The sequence below is a fragment of the Phalaenopsis equestris genome, unplaced genomic scaffold (assembly GCF_001263595.1).
Source record: "Phalaenopsis equestris unplaced genomic scaffold, ASM126359v1 Scaffold223743, whole genome shotgun sequence".
In the NCBI taxonomy this organism is placed as follows: Eukaryota; Viridiplantae; Streptophyta; class Magnoliopsida; order Asparagales; family Orchidaceae; genus Phalaenopsis; species Phalaenopsis equestris.
In genome coordinates this window covers 80,223-102,859 of record NW_018241851.1, presented here as the reverse complement: position 1 = coordinate 102,859, position 22,637 = coordinate 80,223, and the positions used below count along the sequence as shown (strand labels likewise).

General features: G+C 31.6%; 1 protein-coding gene across 2 annotated transcripts in view; it reads right to left on the bottom strand.

The window, feature by feature from the left end:
- LOC110037704 (DCN1-like protein 4) overlaps positions 1-17,299 on the bottom strand; it is a 37,914-nt gene extending 20,615 nt beyond the window's left edge. The window contains exon 1 of one of the 2 annotated variants that reach the window (XM_020742410.1): positions 17,033-17,299. In XM_020742410.1, the coding sequence (XP_020598069.1) occupies positions 17,033-17,129 (97 nt within the window). In that variant the 5' untranslated portion in view covers positions 17,130-17,299. The remainder of the gene's footprint in view (positions 1-17,032) is intronic. The other variant, XM_020742411.1, reaches the window with a different exon arrangement.
- Positions 17,300-22,637: the final 5,338 nt, after the last annotated feature.

Here is a 22,637-nt window from a genome sequence, read left to right as displayed (position 1 = left end):
ATGCTTCTCTTTTAAAGGCCAACATTCAGCGCCATAGAGCATTGCAGGTCTCACCACCATCATATAAAATTTTCCTTTCAGTCTAAGCGGCACTTTTCTATCACACAAAATGTCTGAAGCATTCCTCCACTTCAACCCATTCATCCACTTCAACCAACCAACTTGAATTCTACTATTAACATCCTCATTTATATCACCATCACTTTGAACGACAGACCCGAGATAATCCAATTCGTTCACACCCTTTAATAATTTGATCACCCAAAGTTACACTTATGTCACCAAAACTACTACTAAAATTACATTCCATGTATTCAGTTTTAGCTCTACTCAAATGAAGACCTTTAGATTAAAATATAGACCTCCATAATTCAAGTTTTTCTGAGCTTTTTCCCTCGTCTTATCCACGAGAAGGATATCATCAACAAAAAACATACACCAGGATTCATCCACCTAAAAATGTCCAATAAGACCATCCAAAACTAAAGCAAAATGATATGGTCTTAAAGCCGATCTCGAATCTAATCCAACAGAAATAGAAAAATATTTGGTCAATCCTCCTTCAATTCGAACACAAGAAATAGCTGTAGTATACATATCTTTAATGACTTGAATATAAGTCATATCAACACCTTTCTTCTCAAGAACTCTCCAAAGGAAGGATAATCTCTTGGAGCCTTATCGTAAGCTTTTCTAAATCTATAAAAATCAAATGTAGATCTTCCTTATTATCTCTTAACTTCTCCATCAAACCTCTCAATAAATGTATAGCTCCCATAGTAGACCTGTCCGGCATAAATACAAATTGATTATGAGAAATCTTTGTAATACGTCTTAACCTATGTTCAATTACCCTATACCATAATTTTAAAGTATGACAAATCAACTTAATTCCTCCATAACTTGCACATCCTTGTGCATCCCCTTTATTCTTAAAAATGGGGACCAAAATACTCTTCCTCCACTCCCCAGGCATATTTTTAGTTTTTAAAATAATATTAAAGAGTTTAGTAAGCCAAGAAACTCTCAAATCTCTTAAATATTTCCACACTTCAATTGGGATATCACCTGGTCCTACTGACTTTCTGCCCTTGGTTTTCTTTAATATCCTCAACTTCTTTTTTACTAATGCGACGATAAAAATGAAACTTTTTATTATTATTAACGATATTAAGATCACTAAGGTCGATCGTATGTTTATAAACTTCATTAAAAAGTATCAAAATAATTCACCCACCTATGTGAAATATCATTTTTCTAAGAAAAGAAAAATATTTTTTTATTTATCTTTAATACACTTTACTATCACTCCCCTTAGTATCTAATCTACTATGAAAATCATTAAAAGCATAATTTTTAGCATCACAGATTGTTCTTTTAAACTCTCTACGGACTGTTTGATATTTTTCTCAGTTTTCTGAGCTTCTGCATTTAAAACAATTTTTATAACATAACTTGTTACTTTATAACATAACTTTTTTATATTTTGTTTTTTCTTGCACATTATTATTCCACCACCAGCTATTTTTATTTATATAAACTTTTTTTTTTGATTCCCCAAGTATATCTTTTGTTACTTGTTTAATAATGTTTGTCACTTTATCTCACATAGCATTTGTTTCTTCATGAACATCCCAAAATTTAAAATTTTGAATTTTACTCAAAAAAAAATTTGTCTTTTAGGTTCCGCTATTTAATTTTATGAATGATGACACCTGGTATTTTTTATTTCACAACTCTTTATCTTAAATTTTAGAACTAATAATCGATGTTGGGTACTTAAATCCTCACTTGGAATGACCTTACAATCTTTACAATCTCAACGATCTCTTCTTCTCATAAGAGTAATCAATTTGTGTTTTATTAGATTTATTCTTATAAGTAAAATCTCTTTTCTTGAAAAAAGTATTAGTAATAATAAAATCATGCACTAAAGAAAAATCTAAAATGTCTCTACCTTCTTCATTAGTCACTCCAAAACCGTAGCCACCATAAATATTTTTGAAATCTTAAATCACTTCACCGACATGTACATTTAAATTTCCTCCAATAAAAATTCTTTCTTCAAGAGGTATTATTTGTAATAAAGCTTCTAAGTCATTCCAGAATTTATCTTTAGATCCTAGATCTAAACTTAATTGAGGAGCATAAGCACTTATAATATTAAAAATTTTGGTATCAATGATAATCTTAAGGGCTATAATTCTATCTCTATCTCTATTAATTTTTACAACAGTATCTTTCAAACTCTTATATATAATAGCACCTATATCATTTCTAGTGCGACTCTTACAAGAATACCAAAGTTTAAAACCGAAGTTGTCAATCTCCTTAGTCTTTTCTTCAAACCATTTAGTTTCTTGAATACATAAGATATTAGTCTTTCTATGAATCATAATATCAACTAATTCCATTAATTTATCATTGAGAGTACCTATATTCCAAGATCCTATCCTAATATTAGTTTCATTAATTTCATGGACTAATTTCTTTACCCACATTCATCCGTAATGTGGGAACCCTTGATTATTTGACACTATAACCAGGCATCGGTGTAGAGGCCCTTGCAAATTTTTCACTGTATTCAAACTATACAGTGCATCACTTTCAGGGGACGCTTTGACACTTACACAATAATCAAAAAGATTTATGTCATGATTTTTTCGACAAGTTTTATGTTGGTTGTCGACTACCTAACGCAACCCTCCACTTTTCACATCTAGGTTAAGGGTCGGTTATAACAATAAGACGTGTAAATAAAATTACTGTCAAAAGATTAGGATGAGAAAAAAACAATGGTAACTTGGATAAATTTTAGAATAAATAAATATCTAAATGCTTAAAGGTAAGGAACACATTGAATGATAAATTATGATGGAAAATAAAAACTAGGTTTAATACCCCATGAAATAGTTAATATAAATAAATGGATAACAAGGATTCAATATGCCGCTAAATATTTATCATAAGACTAACGTTATTGATATTGATATTATTGAAGATGGTGACCATATTGAATATTATGCAAAACCTTTTAACTCTTTCAAAACAACTAGCCAGGCTTAACTTCCATACAATGTTGAGCATATTCCATCAGGATTAACTACCTTTTCCTCTTTTATGCCTCCACAAATACCGAGAATGTTGTCAGACTTCGTTGATGAATGTTGGACTTTTTTGAGTTATCGTTCAGCATCATCGAATCGCTACCAGACTTAACTAGACCACTGAAGCATCATCATATTAACATCTAACCTCATCATATTGTCATTGGTTTCTATCAAACATCGAAAAGTTAATAAGCTTCCACTATATCTCACTAAGCCACCAAATGACCTAATTAGTAGTAGGCCCTCATCAAATTGTCACCAGACGGTCGAGGTAATATTTTTGTCGAACAAACAAAACACAAGTATTATGGCATAAATGCACAAGATTTTGGGAGCATGCATGGCAATAGCCTAATAAAGAAATGGCTCACGAATACAAGGTAAAAATAAAAAATCATGAAAACCTAAATGATAAATTTACGATCCGACACCATCAATGTTATATTAATCTCAATAAATAAGTCATTGATGTTATTTGACTATGAAAAAGTAAGAATTCTCATAAGAAGATGATGAAGAGTGTATATTGAAACAACTTTAGCATGTGAAGTCTAGATTTTATATGCTTAGGATATTTTTGGTTGTACTACTTATTTTCTCTATATTTTCATGTAAAGAGTTGCGTTACCAAAATTTTTTAGTTAATTGTATTTAGGGCCTTATAAATACTCCTCCACATCATTGTTTGGCCTTACCACCTCACTATTGACTAATCATGTCACCATCAAACATGGTTTGGCTTTCCCCTTCTCACTCTTTTCCCAAATTAATTCAAAAGCCTTGATAATAACTCTATTATGACTTTGAACTTAGAACCTTCATGAATGACTCGAAAAATCTTCAAAGCCAACAAAATTTTTTTTGCAAATGCCTTCCTCTTGCATGGGCAACGATCCTATTCCCCTTCCATCTCTTGGGCTATAATTCCACAAGTTCATATATTATCCCGAATATTTCATGTAATAATGTTGAAAGTTGAGAAGTTACTCTTTAAGTTCTCAACTCATTCATTGATTGCTTTTAGCTCACAATGAATGACTACTTGAATAAGTTCATTGTCCATGAAAACAGATTCTATGCAAAGAAGGAAATTGTTGTGAAGAACAATTCATTGAGATCGAATTCAATTACCCCCAAACAGACTATGAATTGCACTAACACCTTTCACTAAGGTTGCCATTTTCTTTCATACTTTATTAAGAGTTTGTTTGGGTTAACTACAGCTGTTTAAAGACGCAGCTATGAAACTACTGCAGAAGAAGCTGTTTTTCAAAAAGTTACGGTGGTTATTACAAATTTATTTATTTTCAAAAATTCGGGACGCAATTTTCTGGCAACCACCACACTTTAACTCAGGTTGAAAAAAATGCATTTCTACCACAAATTTTTTAATAGTAGCAAGAAAGCAGTTCACCAAACATAACTATGGTGGCGATACGAAAAACAAAGCAGGCATAAAGCTTTCCCAAACAGACCCCAAGTCAAGAATCTTGATGGCCAATATGGCTAAAACTAACATCAGTCTTCTCTTATGTTTATGATCAAACTAGTAAGTCTATCAAAAACTATTACATAGCTTAAGAAATTGTTGTCTCTTATGTTTATGATCATACTAGTAAGTCTATCAAAAAACTATGTACATAGCTTAAGAAATTCGTTGAATCAACGTGGTCTCCAAACTTCCGCACTCCCAATTAGTTTGCAATCATTCTAATTTAATTAGCATTCATCACACAACATAAGTGCACTTAAACTAGAAAGTGAAAGAAAACACTATGTTGGAGGACAATAAGGTTAGAATCTTTTTAAAAGATGAGTTTGAAAAAAAAAATAGGAGATTTAGAAACTTATAACAAAAGAAAAAAAAGTAAAAGATCAGGTAAATGGAATTAATATATAAGGAAATAAGGCAAAGTGGCAAGCAAAAGGTAACGAAGCGAGGAGTTGTGCAAAATGATGTGCATAAAATAAGTAAAAACTACAAAATTAATAAGTAATATTAAAACATGAACTACAAAAAGTTATAATAAGTCTAACGATGTTGGAAAACTACTTACAAAATGGCACATTAAGAAAAACAAACGAACAACAACTAATGCATGGGTTCATATGACAATTAGGCACTTCGATGCTTCCACATTTAGAGAGATGAATAAAGCAAAATGAATGTTGCCTTCTACACATTCCAAGTCATTCTTTTTATTTGTATCATTCTAGTAAGGTTGGCGTCAAGTCGAGTTCGAGTAAGATTTGGCTCAAACTAACAATTTTTTAAATTCAATCTAACTCAAAGTTGATTAGACCAAAATATATAGTTGAGTCGAGCAAAGCCAAGTAAAAATAAAATGATTATAAGTTAACTCAAATAAATTCAAGTGGACTTAAAATCAATACACAACTTATATGATATTATTTCACTTAAACTCTGAGTCAGATCTAACTTGAAATTAAACAACAAATAAGGAATTAGACGACCATCCTTTTAGAATAGAACATATTTTTCTATCGCACTTATACTCATCATTGCAAATCTTGATGACCACGTTCAAAGTAGCGAAAAGCCAAAAACAATTGTAATCTAAATCTAAAAAGTTCACAATTTGTGGTGAAAGGAAAAATTTGTGAGGATAAGTGGTCTTATCCTCAGAATTGGATGGTAAACTACAAATATAAAAAAGATAATTCCTACTAAACTTGCCTTCCAAACAAGGACAACAAAACCATATACATGTCAAGGTTTCATAAAATACTAACATTTATTTCTGATTTCTTAAAAACCATGTATTAATAGTTAAATTTGTTAGAAACTTCTAGTGTTCAAACAAAGAATTTCTCTAACAATACCAAAGATGCATATCAAACTATCGTAATAAAATTGGGATTTCAAGAAACCAAGGCTGCCAGGATTTCAAGAAAATCATGCATGTATGCTAAAAGATTAGTTGTCCTTGTTACAAAATATGTTAAGACTACTATCCTTCTTTGCAGAGTTTTAAAACTAATCAATTTCACAAAAAAAAACGAAAATTATAAGTAGCATCATACAAATAAAACTAAAAAAATATTATTACAGTTGCCTGTATGGAGAATTTGCTTTTATGGAGTAGATTTTTGTATCAAATCTAAATTCAAATGAGTTTTGTCTAACATAGTCCCCCCTTTGTTGGGAACAAGATATGCATACAAAGAAACATACATGCATACATCTATGTATTGATGGCAGAGAATAACAGAAAAAAGTAACAATTAAACACTATTGTATGCTAGGGAGTGCACGAGGTTTCGTATAAACATAAATACATATAGAGTGAATGTGGGTGTGAAAGAAAGATGGAGAGGTTGAGAAAGAAAGCTCAATATCAAGCCTACTTTCATTAATCAATACCAAAGAGTACCTTAAAGCATGGAAATACAATATGCGCATTAGACCTATGTAGGGGAGTCAAAAAATAACCAGATTCCAAAATTTATAGTTTGAGTTAACATAATTAACTTTTGGAACAGATTTGAGTCTAGAATGTTGACCCATTTATTTTTTTGAACAGCAAAATCGAAATTAACAAAAACTTGATTCAAGTGACTATTTTGTCTCATGTTAAATTGTTTATTAGGATCGTGTTTAGATCAATCAAGTTCAAGTTAAATTTTCTAACATGTTTGATAATAGATTCAGCTTTTAGTTGGATCAACTTTGGGCCAGACCGGAACATGGCACATATATTTGAATTGCCCCTAGAATGACTTACTCAATTTGAAACCGCAACAATTTCACACGTAACAGAGCATAGCATAACCAATACTACTACTTGGGATCAATTGTTAGGCAAATAACTTCATCATTTATGTTTCAAGAGCCGCTTCCATTGAAATTAATTTCCCTCACTATCAACATCTTGGTAGTGGATAATCAATTATTTCACTTGGAGTAAAACATCCATAAAAAACCCAATTCTAAAACTTAAATTGAAATATCAATTCAATTTTTTGGGCATTAGGGGCATCTCTAGATTGCAAATTCTCTAGAAAAATGTAATGACATATTTATTAGTCTAATGAAGGTTGCTAGCGCATTGCAATGTCCAAATAATATCACCTATCATTCTTATGATCCCTATCTCATCTTGAAGGTAATCTTGAAAGTAACTTCTCTAAATCAGAAATGGAAAGTAGCTAAACTTCAAATCTAACTTGGAAAAAATGCTTGGTCGATTGTAGTTGGTTTATGAACTCCTCAACGCATGGCAATGGATAGCAATTTTCTTATACTGATTTTTCCACGAGACTTGTAATTGATCCACAAATGCCATCCCTCGCCTTCATCGAAATAAGAACCATTGATGATCCACACTGGATTGACTTAATCACTCATTACCCTACAAGGTTTGCTGTCTAAAGCCTACTATCCTTATAGTCCAATGGACCATGGTTGTACATTAGCTAATTTGATAGATCTCCCTCAAACAAAGAGGTCCATGCTCCATAGTGTTATAGGTCGTAAGATCTTCACATTAAATGGTCAAAAATTGTAGAATAGTTTATTAATCTACTTGCATTGTGAAGGGCTAAGCATAGAGGAAACAAAACCCATCTTATATAGTTTTATAGTCATGTCACAAAGAGGGTAAAAACCAAGAATTGCATTAATATCCTTTGCTTGGAAAACAAGATCAGGATAAAAAAGTAGTAATTGTGGAGGCATTAAAAGGTATACCATCTTTTACGTAGTTGAATTGTTGTCTTCATTAATAATAGATGGTGTCACACTCCAAAAGATATGAATTTCCAAAGATCATTTGGCACATATTAAAAGGGACTTCAAAGATACCATCATAGATGCATCACTCCATGATTGCAAACTAGAAAGCACCATTTAATCCACCTTGTACTCCAATTCCCTGAACCACCCAATAAATAAGAATTTGATACAATCTGGTTTCAAACTTTAATTTGTAAATGAGCTCCCCTAAATCAAGTTCTTCTAACTTATATAGTGACAATTGAAAATTTTACAGTCAATCTGATGAGGATATTCAAAGTGATGAACCCCTCCTTTTTTTTGCCCGACCAAATCTTAGAAACTATCTTCAATCAATTTTTCCTGAAACCACTTCAATTTCTCTCCAATAAGATCACAAATATCCTCCATTTCTCCAATCAACCACTCACAGCTTTCATTAATTGAATCCAAACTAATTGGATCAATAATATCTCCTAGATTGAATCTCTTCTTTAATGCTTGATTGTACTAGATGAAAACTAAATCAGTGAAGTGTTTTTATCTAGTCAATTTCTCTTTTCCATATGAATCTGAAAAAAATTATTCATAAATAAATGTATAAACATAAAAATTTATTAGTATATTTAAATTATATAAATTATTAACCTGCTCGGAGACATTTCAATTTTTCTCATAGCCAATAATACTATAAGCAAATCCTAATATTGTGACAGTCAATTTTTGTAAAGAATGATCTTAATTTACTAGAACTAAATGAAAATATGACACTAAATAGGACGCAATGGAGAAAAAGGATTCATGTAGCCGACCCCACGTAGTGGGATTAAGGCTTTGTTGTTGTTGTTGTTGTTGTATTACAGATAGCATACCCAGTTCGGAGTTTTCTTATCTCTATTACAGATAGCATACTCAGTTGGAAAAAAATCAGTTGTATAATTATAAATAGAAAACTTTTGATATATTGTCATTCGCTCATTTGGATTTTTTACTAATCGGATAATAATTATATATGTCTTCACTCAATTGTGCACCTGATTATATCTTAAATTTATTCTTCAAAAAATTTGGATTAAGATAATATCCAGCTTGATGTAATGAATGTCGGAGTTAGAACGTCTATCTGTTATCAATAATATGAAAGACTTGTTCACACCTCTTTTCATCTCTTATTAAATCATCATTAATTGCATCATTCACTTTATTCATTGCATCACAAATATAACCCACTGCAGATCATTTGTCACCGTCAACTAATTTTGATATCTTCACAATTGTACTTTTAACCTTAAAAATGTAAGATACATCATTCCAAAAGTTAATCTTATCAATGATCTCCTCAGCCTTTTTTCCATTATATTCAACACTAAACTTATACTATTATAATCCTTCCAAAACAAACATACGTCGAAAGAGCCTCATTGTAGTTTTTTTAATATTCATTTTATAGTAAATAAAATAAATTACATATCTGCTAGAACATAACTGGAATGATTATCTGTAATCACTTGAAACAAATTCTTTCTCCAATTATTTTATTTATGCAACTAAGAATTCAAAGGGCTTCACTGTAATTTTTGAATATTCAGATGCACCTATATAGACTCTAAAAATATAGTACCGAAAAGTGAATTAAATAAAAATTAATTATAGATTATTCTCTACGATCAGTCCATCAATCACACATAAAAGCGCATCATTTCTCTTCCCAATTTATTTTATCTTACATATCATTCATAATTAATTGCAAATCTTTTTTAAGTTGAGTAACTCTCAACTCATGACAAGAGGGAGGTTGAAGACCTGGTCTATGTAATTTTCTCAACAATATGATCAAAACTCTCCAAATCCACTGTATTAAAAGAGATTCTAGTTTGATAAAACCACTAGCAATATATTGTATAGTTCATTCTCTAACATTCTTATCCACATTTTCTTTAATTTTCATGTCTCATATTTGCTAGCAACTTCTCTTTCAGACTATGAAGAACTATGCATTCATACCCTAAACAGCATGGATAACCTTAACATAGTAGATTTTTATTATCCCTCTTTTTATGACTGCTTTTGCGGTTATCCATGTTGTCGTAACGGATTTATCAAAGGTTAATCTTATTTCTTAGAGCACTATAGCTGCTATTTTTGCTTATCAAATTTTTCTACAACCTATTTTGTAGATGTTTATTATTTTTGCATAGAAATATATTGTTCCACAACTTCGATGGGTTATGGCATCATTTTGGAGGGTTCCAAGGGGCTCACTAACCGTTGAAACTGCTATTAAGTCCTTCCATTCACTAATTTCTACGGTTTTTGTCTTCGTGATGGCTTCATGTGAACCATCAAAATGAATATTAGGTTCGCCTATTGTACCTATTAAATTTACACTACTGATGCATGTTCCATGATAGTTTGTTTTTGCTTTCCTCCTTTTTTGGCCTTATACTCGGGGGCACTTCCAAAACTTAGTAGGGCCATGGAGTGGCACTTTGCATAAAAAGGACTTACTTTCTTTTGTTGACCTTAATAGCCAATTCCACCACCTTTTTTACTCTTCTTACAACAGTCTTTAGCAGATTCTACGTTGTTATGATCATTACTTTGACATCAGATTCATCAATTGAAGCGATTGAGAACTCCAATTTCCAGCAAAGGCTGCATCAATGAACTCCATCAGGAATGAGTTTTTCTAGAATTATGTCAAAAGAAACCGCCTACTTCTAGAATTTAGCTAACTATTTGTATCTGGACTGCAAAAATCATAGCATGAAACTCTATCATCTTATGCAGCTCTTAGTCATAGCGGTAGAACTTCTTCATGGTGGCTAACTAACTCCAAGTTATATTTCTCAAAAAGCAGCTTCTTGTTTTCATATTCCACCACATAAGGCGTAGCTACAATCTAGCGAAGGCTATCTTTCAGAAATGATTTCACTGATAAAATGCAAACCATGTCTCAAAATGCACAAACCACCATTAGAACTTCTCAGTTTCGACTATTGTCATATGGCGACTAATTCTTGGCATCAACCTTAAATAGTAGTTGGGTTTCTAGTAAAAACTCCAACTTATGAACCTCTTCAACGTCCATATCCTCGCCATCTTCAAATATTTTCCCAACTAGATTGGCAGCACTGTAACACCGATTCCTTGCATGGTTGAGTAAATTAAACTGATTTTCCCTCATATTGCCGCCTCAAGGCAGACCTCAGCACAAATTTAAAAAAAATGGCATGAGTGGTACACCTTAACTTGGTTGATGAGGCTTACACCTCCATAATGCAAAGGCAGACCTCGGTGTAATTTATAAGAGGCATAATTAAATTTTTTAATTCGTAAATTTAATATATAAAAAAATTATTTTGTTATTTATCTACACCTAAATAAAAAAACAAATCAAGGCTCCCAACTACGTGCACCTTTGAGCTGCCAACCGCATGTTGCACTTGCGCTTGGTGATGCTTGCACTCAACTGTAAGCAACCATAAGCTACCGTCACTATTTTTTATTGATTTAGGGAAAAGAAAAAAAGTTTAGATCCAAGTGAGAGGAAAATTTGAGAGAATGTAGAGACACGAATGAGAACTAAGAGAAAGCAATTCATTATAATGTTAATTCTAATGAAAACCACGTAAACGATGAGAGTAATAAGGCATTTAAATTCAAATATATAATCGTGAGACTATTTGGTGAGTTGCATTGTGAGTGTAATACGATCCTTTTATATGGGTTCTAAAAATTTTGGCATTTGATTACACATAATAAAATTATATAGGGCAAAATTTTATTGTATTTAAAACCCACGTATGTGTTTAATTTTAAGGGTATTTGGTCAGCAGCAAAAGAAGTGTATTGTATTCCTTTTACAGAGGTTATTTAAACTCAAGTGTTTAGTCAGTCGAAAAATAAATGTAATAATTAAAAATCCAATATATTTGAAATTCACTCATTTGTTCATTTTCAATGTATTTGAAATTTGTTGGACTTGGGTGAGTTTTCAAATACACTGCTTTGTAAAAAGTGACACCGCCCCCCATCACTGCCATCAGCTACTACCGTCGATCGCCCCTCAAACTGCCTTTTACCGCCACTGCCAGTCGTTGCTGCTCATCAACACCTATCGGCATCTTTTGTCGCTTGCCACATGTCGGCTTCTACCTCGAGTGCCACCAATCGCCGCCACCAACCATCATTCGTCGTAGACCGCCACCGCCGATCTTAGCAGTTTTATTTTATATTAAAATATTTTTTTTTGAAACCAAAAAAGAAAATAAAAAGTCCTACATTTACTTTACAAATAACCAAACTCTATAGTATTTCAAATAGAATTGATTATTTTAACATAGTATCTCTTTTAAACTACATTCCTTCTTCAACAAACCAAACACCCTTTAGAGGCTATTTGGTTGAGTGGATTTGTGGTGTAATGTAATTCTTTTGTAGGGATTTGAGAAAAATGTGTTTGCTATGAAGAATTACAAATACAATGTAAAATATGAATGAATTTGAAGTTTATACCGTAGTTCGTTTTGGTTGAATTCAGAATTCGGTCAATATGGCTAAATTTGAATTACATAATTCATGTAAAATGTTATTAGCAAGTCAACCCCCCCCCAAACCCAGCCGTCGCCGCCCGTCGTTCTCGGTCAACCGCCGTCGTCGTCGCTAGTCATTCGCAGTAGTCGATCGTCCACGGTCGCTACCACCAATTGTCTATCACTGTCATCGTCGCCTAGCATAGTAAATTCTAACATATTAAAATCATTTTTATATAATATGCCCAAGTATTTTTAGATCTACCTCCATCTTTCTTAACGAAAGTGGAATCTGAAATATCTATAATCCTAACAGGGTCATTTGCTAGTCGATGTTTAATGTGACCAAACCATTTAAGAAAACTCTCTCTAGTCTTATCCAACACTTGAGCTACACCAACCCTATCATCGATATATTCATTTTGATTTTTGTCTCTAAGTGTCAAGCGACTCATCCACCTAAGCATTCTCATCTCTGCAACACTTAGATTTGTTTTAAGCTTCTCTTTTGAAGGCCAATATTCTGCACCATAGATTGCAGGTCTCACCACAATCTTATAAAATTTTTCTTTCAGTCTAAGCGCTACTTTTCTATCACACAATAGTCCCAATGCATTATGCCACTTCAACCAAACAACTTGACTTCTACTAATGGCATGTTTGTCTATGTCACCATCACTTTGAACAATAGACCAAAGATATCTAAAAGACCACTTTTAATGATTTGATCACCCATAGTTACAACTTTGTCATTAGAGCTAATACTACCAAAATTACATTCCATGTATTCAGTTTTAGATCTACACACCTGAAGGCCTTTAGATCCAATGTAGACCTCCATAATTCAAGTTTTTCCGAAACTTTGTATTTAGTCTTATCGACAAGAAGGATATAATCAGCGAAAAACATACACCAAGGTACATCCTCCTGTAAATGTCTAGTAAGAACATCCATCACTAAAGCAAAAAAAATATGGGTCTAAAGTTGATTCCTAATATAATCCAACTGAAAAAGAAAAATACCTGGATAATCCTCCTGTTTGAACATAACTAACAACCCTAAAATATATTTTAAAATACATTGGTTTCAATCTGCTTTAGATCAAACAAAAATATATAATCCAACATCTATTTTACAGTGACCCAAATAACTCAAAAGTACTTAAAATACATTGTAATGATAATACTCTGCAAACTTTTTACATTACATTTCATTTTCAACAAATCAAGCAGCGCCTTTCTGAATTCAAAACTCGACCAATTTGACCAAGTTCAAAATACAAAGAAAAAGATATTATCATTGCCACCTACTATCACTGAAACACATTATTTTCAATCTACTTCAGAACAAACAAAAAAATGTAGTCATACATCAATTTTACAGTAAACCAAACAACTCAAAAGTATTTCAATACATTATAATCATAGAACTCTGCAAACCTTTTACATTGCATTTCATTTTCAGCAAATCAAACAGCCCCTTAGTGAATTCAAAACTCGACCGATTTGATCAACTTCAAAAAACATTGCAAAAAATATTATCACTGTCACCCACCATCACTCATTGTCGCTATAAGTCACCGTCCCACCAGCCTCAACAACTGGTTGTTAACTGCCCACCGCCACGCCAGCCAACTAGCAACGCCATCCAATATACCACCAACGCCAACTACCACTAGCTATAAGAGGATGGCATCAACTGCCAACCCGCACCAACATTTGGTAGGCATCAATGGCCAATTAGAGTAAACTGCCAACTAGCATCCACGATTATCAAACCTTAAATGGAATTTAATTTAATTCAAACCAGATATAAAAAAATAATATTTTATACATTAATTTTACACCCAATTAAAAAATTATAAGATATTTTAAATGCACTACATTTGAAATAAAATATTTTTTTTACTCTAAATTTTTTTCGATTAACCAAATTGCCCCTTAGAAATTTACAAGTAGCTTGGGATCATTGTTAAATATTTTCTAGTTTATTTTTATTTTATTTTATCTTATATATGGTTTGATTTAAAACAAAATATGTTTAGTATGTTAAAATAAAACAAATTTTATTTTGTCAATGGCCAGCAATAAGCGAATATTGTCGACCGGAGCCAGTAGGCAATGACTAGCAACATTAGCAATAGTGGCAATAAGCGATAGGGGCAACAAACTACAAATGGAGAGTAGCCCGATGAAAGAAAAAGTGACAACAAGCAGCGGGCAATGGAAGCTAGCGATGGTCAATGGGCAATGAACAATGGGTAATAGCGAGTAGCAACTAGAATTGGTGATAACTGTTTTTAGGAAAATACTCAAAACATTTAGAAATTATTTTAAGTATTTTAAAAAAAATTTGATTTTCTTTAAAAACAAAAATTAAAATAATAAAAATATACACTAAACTAATATATCTTCTAAAACAAAATAAAAAATAAAAATAAAACCAAAAAAGCAATAAAATCCTCAATGACCCCTTACACTACTTTCTTATGTTGAATTGAGAGTGGGAGAGCTTATTGTTATGATCTTTTGTTGACTTTTCATGATCATACTTTGGTATCTTTGATGTTAATATGTTACTTATCATTTCAAACTTTGTATTAATTTATTAATTTAATTCTAACGCTTGTGTGCCAAAATGCTTAAAAGATTATGTCTCTCATCAAAAATAAAATCATCTCAAGCATCCTTTCAAGGTACTCCAATTTAATTTCAAGCATCCAATAGTTGTAGTCACAGATGATACAAAATCTCGATTGGATAGTGGATCACAATCTTGGCTTGCTTAGCTATTACCAATCCCATGGTTAGAACATGCCACTCTCATCTAATACCCAACAATGGTATTTGAATGGTTCAAGAGTCATAGATATAAAAGTGATTGAATCTCGGATAAGCATGAAAGTGATTTCCTTCCTTCTTCTCTTCTTTTAACTACTATAATTCCGCCCCAATAAATAGCAGTTTGTTTTCCTTATAGTAATTAATTGTTTTGGGATAATTATTGATAATGGATACCCTCCAAAGTAAAGCCTAGTTTCCCATGGTTGCTTCCGAGCCTTCATTCTTTGCTAAAAATCATAGAGAAAAACAGTTTGAAGGGGAACAGCCTATTGTGGTTTGGCTATAGATTCGTCGACCAAAAAAGAGAGAGAAACAAATTGAAGATTGCGAGGAGAGACAAAAAGAGAGACTTGAAAGTTTGAACTAGAAAATCTATGATCTAATTTTTCATTAAGCAAAACACATCCAATTATAATATAGAAATAGAATCAAAATCCAAACTAAATATAAGAATCAAAGAGGGAATATCTTTTAAAATTTCAAAGTTAAAACAAACTTCACTAAATTAAGGAGATATTATCTCTTTATAAACAATAAGTCTAATTGACTCTTATAAACTATAGCAAACTACCTCCTAAATAAAATAATTTACAAAGTCCTTAGTATAAAATCTAAGAATGGATAAGAGCATAAATTTTAAATAAAACCTATTGTAAAAGAGGATGAGCATACTAGCAGAACAACGCTTGGGCCCAGCCAACAAATCACAAAGGGACTGAATTTTCATTATTGGGTTAGTTACTACTAGGCTACTTCAATTCAACCACCAATCATGAGGCTGAAAGGTTCAAATCCTAATGGACCAGGAATTGTAAAAGAGAAAAGTTATTCAAATAAAATTGATAGTTCAAAATTATTATATCACCCAACATCTGGTGTGTTGAATCAAATAGAATATTCCAAGCATTTTGTGAGAGGCACGTTAAAATGACTTCCTCAAGATAACCCTAATCTACATTTCTCTACAATAGCCTAGCTAGGTACAGCATCAACTTCTTCATTACTTCCATTTCAACTCCTAAAACATGGATTAGTCCGCAGATAATGTATTTACCTTATCCCTGAAAGTTGCTAAGACCTGAAGAATGATTTCAATGAGATAAGATTTGGAACCCTAAAAACAACCTTCAGTTAGGATTAAAAAATAATAAAGGTAATCTTTAAAGATAAGTTATGCCTCCTAAGTTACCATTTCGGAGTATAGATTACACAAAAGTCAACTTTTGAGATAGTCTCCAAAGAATTTTCATCTCTTTGATGTTTTTTTTTCCTTTTTTTATTCTTTTTTTTTTTCAGATGTGAGCACTAAAACCAAAAATTATTTATTTTTTTTAAAAAGTAGGTTAGCGCATTCGACTGCGGTCTATCGGCTAAGGACAAAAGCTCTCTACCACTCGGTCACACTTCTATTCGCTCTGCAAAGTAGTAACACTAAACAGCCAATATGCATATCTGCAAGAAAACGCAGTCCATTGACAGCTGAATCCACAGCAAGAATGTCACTCACCATGCAGCCCTGCTCCTTCTAACATGCTGAGAAGCAGAAGAGTACGTAGCCTCCTCTTAAATCGATGAGGAATAAAATCAGATCTCGCAACCAGTAACCACCTTCATACACTATGCACATGCAAGTAAAACTCAAATCTACTCAGAAACAGGAAGCTGATGGCGATGCTAACAAAGAAAAAAGGTGAATGATTCACCGTTTTCCGACATAACAAAAGACAAAGCAAACATCTAATTTCAGAAATCCATCATTTGTCCAAAACAATAGCTTTAAAAAAGCGGGCAGCAAGGTTAGTGAATAACCGGAGCGCAACAGATCAGAAGCACCTGCGGAAGAATTGACGGCTGCCGAGCCCGGAACTTGCTGCCCCGTCTTCTTCCCCGACGAGCGTCGCATCATCTCTTCTCGCCCCGACAGGCGCAGCTCCTCACTCTGAGAGAAAATCCTAGAATCCGGAGGTAAGCAGAGAAGATATTTGGTTTGTGGATCCGGCTCTCGTCGAGCAATGAGCTTACTCCGGGGAATGGGGGAAGGTCATGGGTTTTAATGGGCTATAACAAAAGAGAGGGAAAGGGAAGAAAAAAATAAATGATAGAGAACAAGTTAGTGGTATTTTTTTTTAATTGCTTTTTTGGGTCATTTACATGCATCCCACACAATTCTTATTTATTTACATATCTAAGAGCTAAATTATACTTTTTATATTTATACCTCCTAAATTTTATATCACATATAAATTACCACCATTTTATCTTAAAAAAAATGAAATACATCATTTTATTCATTGGCAAGGCGATGTGTATGTATGTAAAATTAAAGTTAAGCGTTAGATACGTAAAGACATGAGAATTGAGTTGGCATATGTAAATCTTTCTTCTATTTATTGCTTATAAGGAATTGATTGTATTATTTATATGCTAATTTTACTCTGAGGTTAAATGCTTGAAGATTTATAGCCTTTGAATTTTGACTATTTTATTCATGGGCAATTTTTTATGGGATCATGAATGAATTAGTGAAATTGCACATTAATATTTTGTTTAATTGCACATTCCCTTCAAAAGTTAGGAGTGCCCAACTTTGATTGAGTGGATATTGAGGAGCTTGTTCAATTGCAAAATTAATATTTATAACTATTAAACATACATTTCTATTGTATTTGGTCTTATAAAAGACACATTTAATTTTCTTTAATTTTGTATGCATATCTTTTTATAATTGTATGATAATGATTATTTTCTTATTTGAAATATAGTGAAGATTATGATTTACTCTATATGATCTTAAAAATCATTTTGGAAAGTAACATGAATAATATAAGAAAAAGTAGACTTTATATGCCTTTTAGTATCTAAAATTTAGTGAATTTTCCAATATATTATTTTCTTACAAAAATATGTGCTGAAATTTCGTTTGAGCCAAATAACCCTCATTTCTCTTACATAATAGTAAAAAAAATTTTTGAATTATTACGAAATCATTCAATCATAGAGGCATCTTTAACTATTCTCTTCCAAGCATCTTTTTCATATCTAGCAATCACAGAGCATATATGTATGAGCTATGTTAAAGTTTCATAATAAGGATCTCTCCATTCATCTTCATTTCAAGGTTTTTGTTAGCATTGTTTTATCATTTAGACTTGAATATATTATTTAAACTTTAAATCATAAACTTGGAACATCTTTAGACATCATAATACATGATGCAAATTATTAAAAATAATCAGTAAATTACTTTCAAATAATCATTAAATCACGATTAGATAATGAATGTACCATGATCAAACGATCTTTGAACTATTTTTAAAATTATATTGAACAATGACTAAATTGTCATTGAATAATGATGAAACTATCTTTGAACTATGACTAAACTATAATAAAAGCATCTTTATATCATGATCATACTATCATTAAACTATCATTGGTCCATCTTCAAAGCATTATAGAATCATCTTTTAACCATAACTCAAAAATAGTTCAAAAATAGTTCATAGACAGCTCAATCATAGCTCAACCAACTTTTAAAAATGATTTGATCATGATTTAATGATGATTCAATCACGGTTGGTTGAATGATGATTCAAATATAATTAAAACATAATTTATAAAGGTTTGATTATGATTTAAAATTAGTTCATTTTTTTTATCGCATCATTTTCTATTTTGAAATTGGCATATTTAAATTATTTTGCTATATATAAAGATATATGATCTAAGCATGCTTATAATGCAGCATTATATTATTTAGATCACATATACAACTGGGGTCTAATAGAGAAAGTGGATAAAAAATTTAGAATGCAAACCTTCTTTTCAAGCTTTATATAATCTTCATTATTCATTTCATTAAATACCCTAAATTATAACTTTTCTTGTCCCGCTTTTATCAATTATTATTAGGATGGTAAATGAACTGAGAGTTTGACAAGCTACTTGTAATTCAACTCGATAAGAGCTCATCCACGTTTGTTTCATTAACTAATCGAATAAATTTGTATAGTTTTATAAATGCTCGATTGTTAAAGAAACAAACTTGAATACTTCCTTGTTTGACTCATTTATATTCGCGGACAATATCATTTAAAGCTCACAAATAAACTCATTAAAGAGTTAAATAAACAGTTTCATTTAAAGTTCATAATTAAGATCGATTTAATGCTTTTTAAACATATGAATAAGCTCAATTAAAATTTGATTTAAAATTTATTTATATTAAATTAAATTAAGATTTAATTTGTAGTACATGGCTCAATTAAAATTTGATTTAAAATTTATTTATATTATATTAAATTAAGATTTAATTTGTAGCACATGGAACAAGATAAAACGGAACAAGATAAAAACTTATTTGTTTAGTTGTTCATTTAATTTATGTTTCTTTATGCTTATTTGAGTTATTTATTTAACTGTTCATTCTTTTAAAAGCTCATTTATTTTTGTATGTTCAACAAGTAGCTCATTTATAAACTCGATAAAGTTTGTTTGATTAGAAAAACTGTTCATTCTTTTAAAAGCTCATTTATTTTTGTAAGTAAGTTCAACAAGTAGCTCATTTATAAACTCGATAAAGCTTGTTTGATTAGAAATTAAATAGCTCAATCGTGCTATTCATTTTTTTTTATTTGATAAGTCTTATTTAGTTAGAAAATAAATAACATGATAGTATTAGTTTCAAATTTACTGGATAAAGGTTATTTGAATAGAAATTAAGCATAATGATAATTTACTCGTTAATCCGCTTGATAGTGACTCAATTATCATCATATGAAGCTAACAAGAACTAAACTCAAAAATAAACTAAGCGTGATCATAATACAAAGCTCGATTCTAGCTCGAGCTCAAATTTCTTAAACAAGTTCAAGCTTGAAAACAACCTCAAAAGCTAGATTTGAGCCCGTGCTCGACTCAAGCTCAAATTTTATGAACAAGCTCAAGTTTAAACATAGCCCTGCTTGACTCAGATCATTTCATTTGTAGCTTTATATATGATTGATGATTTTTAATAATGATGATAATAATTGCTACCTGGTTTTCATTAATACATTAGAGACGAGAACAAAAAAATTGCCATTATTATTGAATGTACTTTGATCGATGGTCTGAGTTTGAAGAACACCCGAATAAAAAAAGAGAATGGACATGAGAAGGAATATATTATTTTAGAAGACGCTTAATGTTAGGGCTGTTTGACTCAGCTTATTTGTTGTGGTGCATTTTGAAAATACGGGCGGAGCCGTTTGGTTTCGGCGGCGCAGCAGCTTATGAGGTTAATTTGATATATTAGTGGGCAGAGAAAAATAATAAGAGGCACTTAATTGAGTATTTCACAAATCTATTAGGAAAGAGGCACAAGTTATGGATCCATGTGCTAACTTCCGACAATGTGATGAATATTAACTATTTACCTTTGAATCAAGATGTTAGGATTGTCGACAAATTAGCATATATTATTAATTAAATAAAAAAAAAATCTTTGGATAACATATGAGGTCTGATTGTTTGTAAAGGCCTTGATGATATATGACTTGGACCTCTCATACAATCCAACATAGATCTTAAAAGCACAAGTGAGCTTAATTAACAAGTACTTTCTTATAGTATTTAAAATGTTAGGGTTATTTTAGAATAAAAATTTTCTCATCCAAATCTCTGTTATGGTGGAGGAGGGCTTGTAAAAATAAAATTATTTGATCTTTTGTAACATAAACAATCAAAAACATTATTAAAAGGTTTAAGAATTACTTGTGGTCCAACATGTGCTTTATGTCTTATTTGAATGCCAATTTTATGCAGTACAACACATCTGCATAACTTTAAAATAAATTGGAAGTTACACTTGTTGCATGTTAAGGAATTCATGGCAACAGAGTAATGAATTATCATCTTAGTGTTGTACGAGAATCCAACACAGACTTAGAGAATAAAAATGATAGGTAGAGGCACCATAAGATTTTTATGTTGAAACCTCTGGGAAAAAAATATGGGGCCTAGCATAGTAAGAAATAATCCACTATAGCTTGATGAGTATATGCAAAATCTCTTGTGCCATAGACGGAAAAGGGTCACACAATTACAATGTTTGTATGTCAGAAGACCTATTGCACAATGTTCAGAAACGATTGTAGTTGTTAGAATTTTGGGACACCCTCTTCAAAATGTTCTATTGCGTGGTGTTCATGACAAGACATTGTTCCATGGACTGCTCTGCTACTCCATGAAGTTGGATACAACTCTGCACATTGCTTCTTTACTTTGCAATGTTGGTCACTACTATGCATATCGCTTCATTACTCAACATGAAGTTTCTATGCATGTTGATATTAAATTAAAATATTTTTTCTATTAATTATATAATTAAGTGAATTCTGAATAAAATAAAATAAAATAAGCAAACTTGAAATATAATATAATAGAACAAGAATACCTTCTCAGTTCTTCATGAAGCTGCATATTCTCCATTGCAAATCTAGTCACTTCTGAGTTACGATCAGCCTGATTGCGGAAGACTTCTAACTCTTTTAGAAGTGCTTCTCTTTCTTGCAAAATGTGTATATCCGGCGACAGCTTTGAAGAAGCAAGTGCATTTATTGCATCTTCCCGAAAGCGAAGTCTTAATTTTAAGTTTCTGACTTGTTCTGTTCTTTGAATAATCTAGCATGTAACATAAAAGCGTATGTCATGAACACATGGCTGCCATAATGGTATCAATCAAATAACATGATGATATATATGACAGAATAAGAATTTAAGAAAAGGAATGGCGAAATTAAAAATTAAGGAGTTCGAATATTTAAGTTTAAGCTTTGATTTCCTTAAAAAAAATTAAAAACTATTGTAAATATTATTATTAATTTAATATTAAATTAGTTAAATATAGGGGGCAAAATTTTGAGTGTATTATATGATATTAAAGAGTTTAGTAAAAATCTAAGGATTCTAAGTGCCTCTCTTGACCTCTCGGTGGTTCTACCACAACGAATATTAAAACAGCGTAGTTCAAGTAGTTCGTCAAGTGCATTGGTTCATTTATAGCCCTATTAAAAAGCAAGTATAGTCATATTTTATTGTAAATTCTTAGAGGGAGGGAGATATCTTAGTTAGAACAAAGACTTTTTATGATAACTTTTGCTACTCTCATATAAACACATACATAACAAATGTTCCAACACTGATTTTGAGAAGATCTCACAATCTAGAAGGAAAGAGCACGAAGAAGAAAGACCCACCTAAAAAAAAGATCATGAGGCACACTTATCTGGCCGAGAGAAGCTGTCTGAGCCAAAACCAGTACGGCCAATACTAATTGAACCATGAGAATCCAACACAGACTTAGAGAATAAAAATGATAGATAGAGGCACCATAAGATTTTTATGTTGAAACCCCTGGGAAAAAAATATGGGG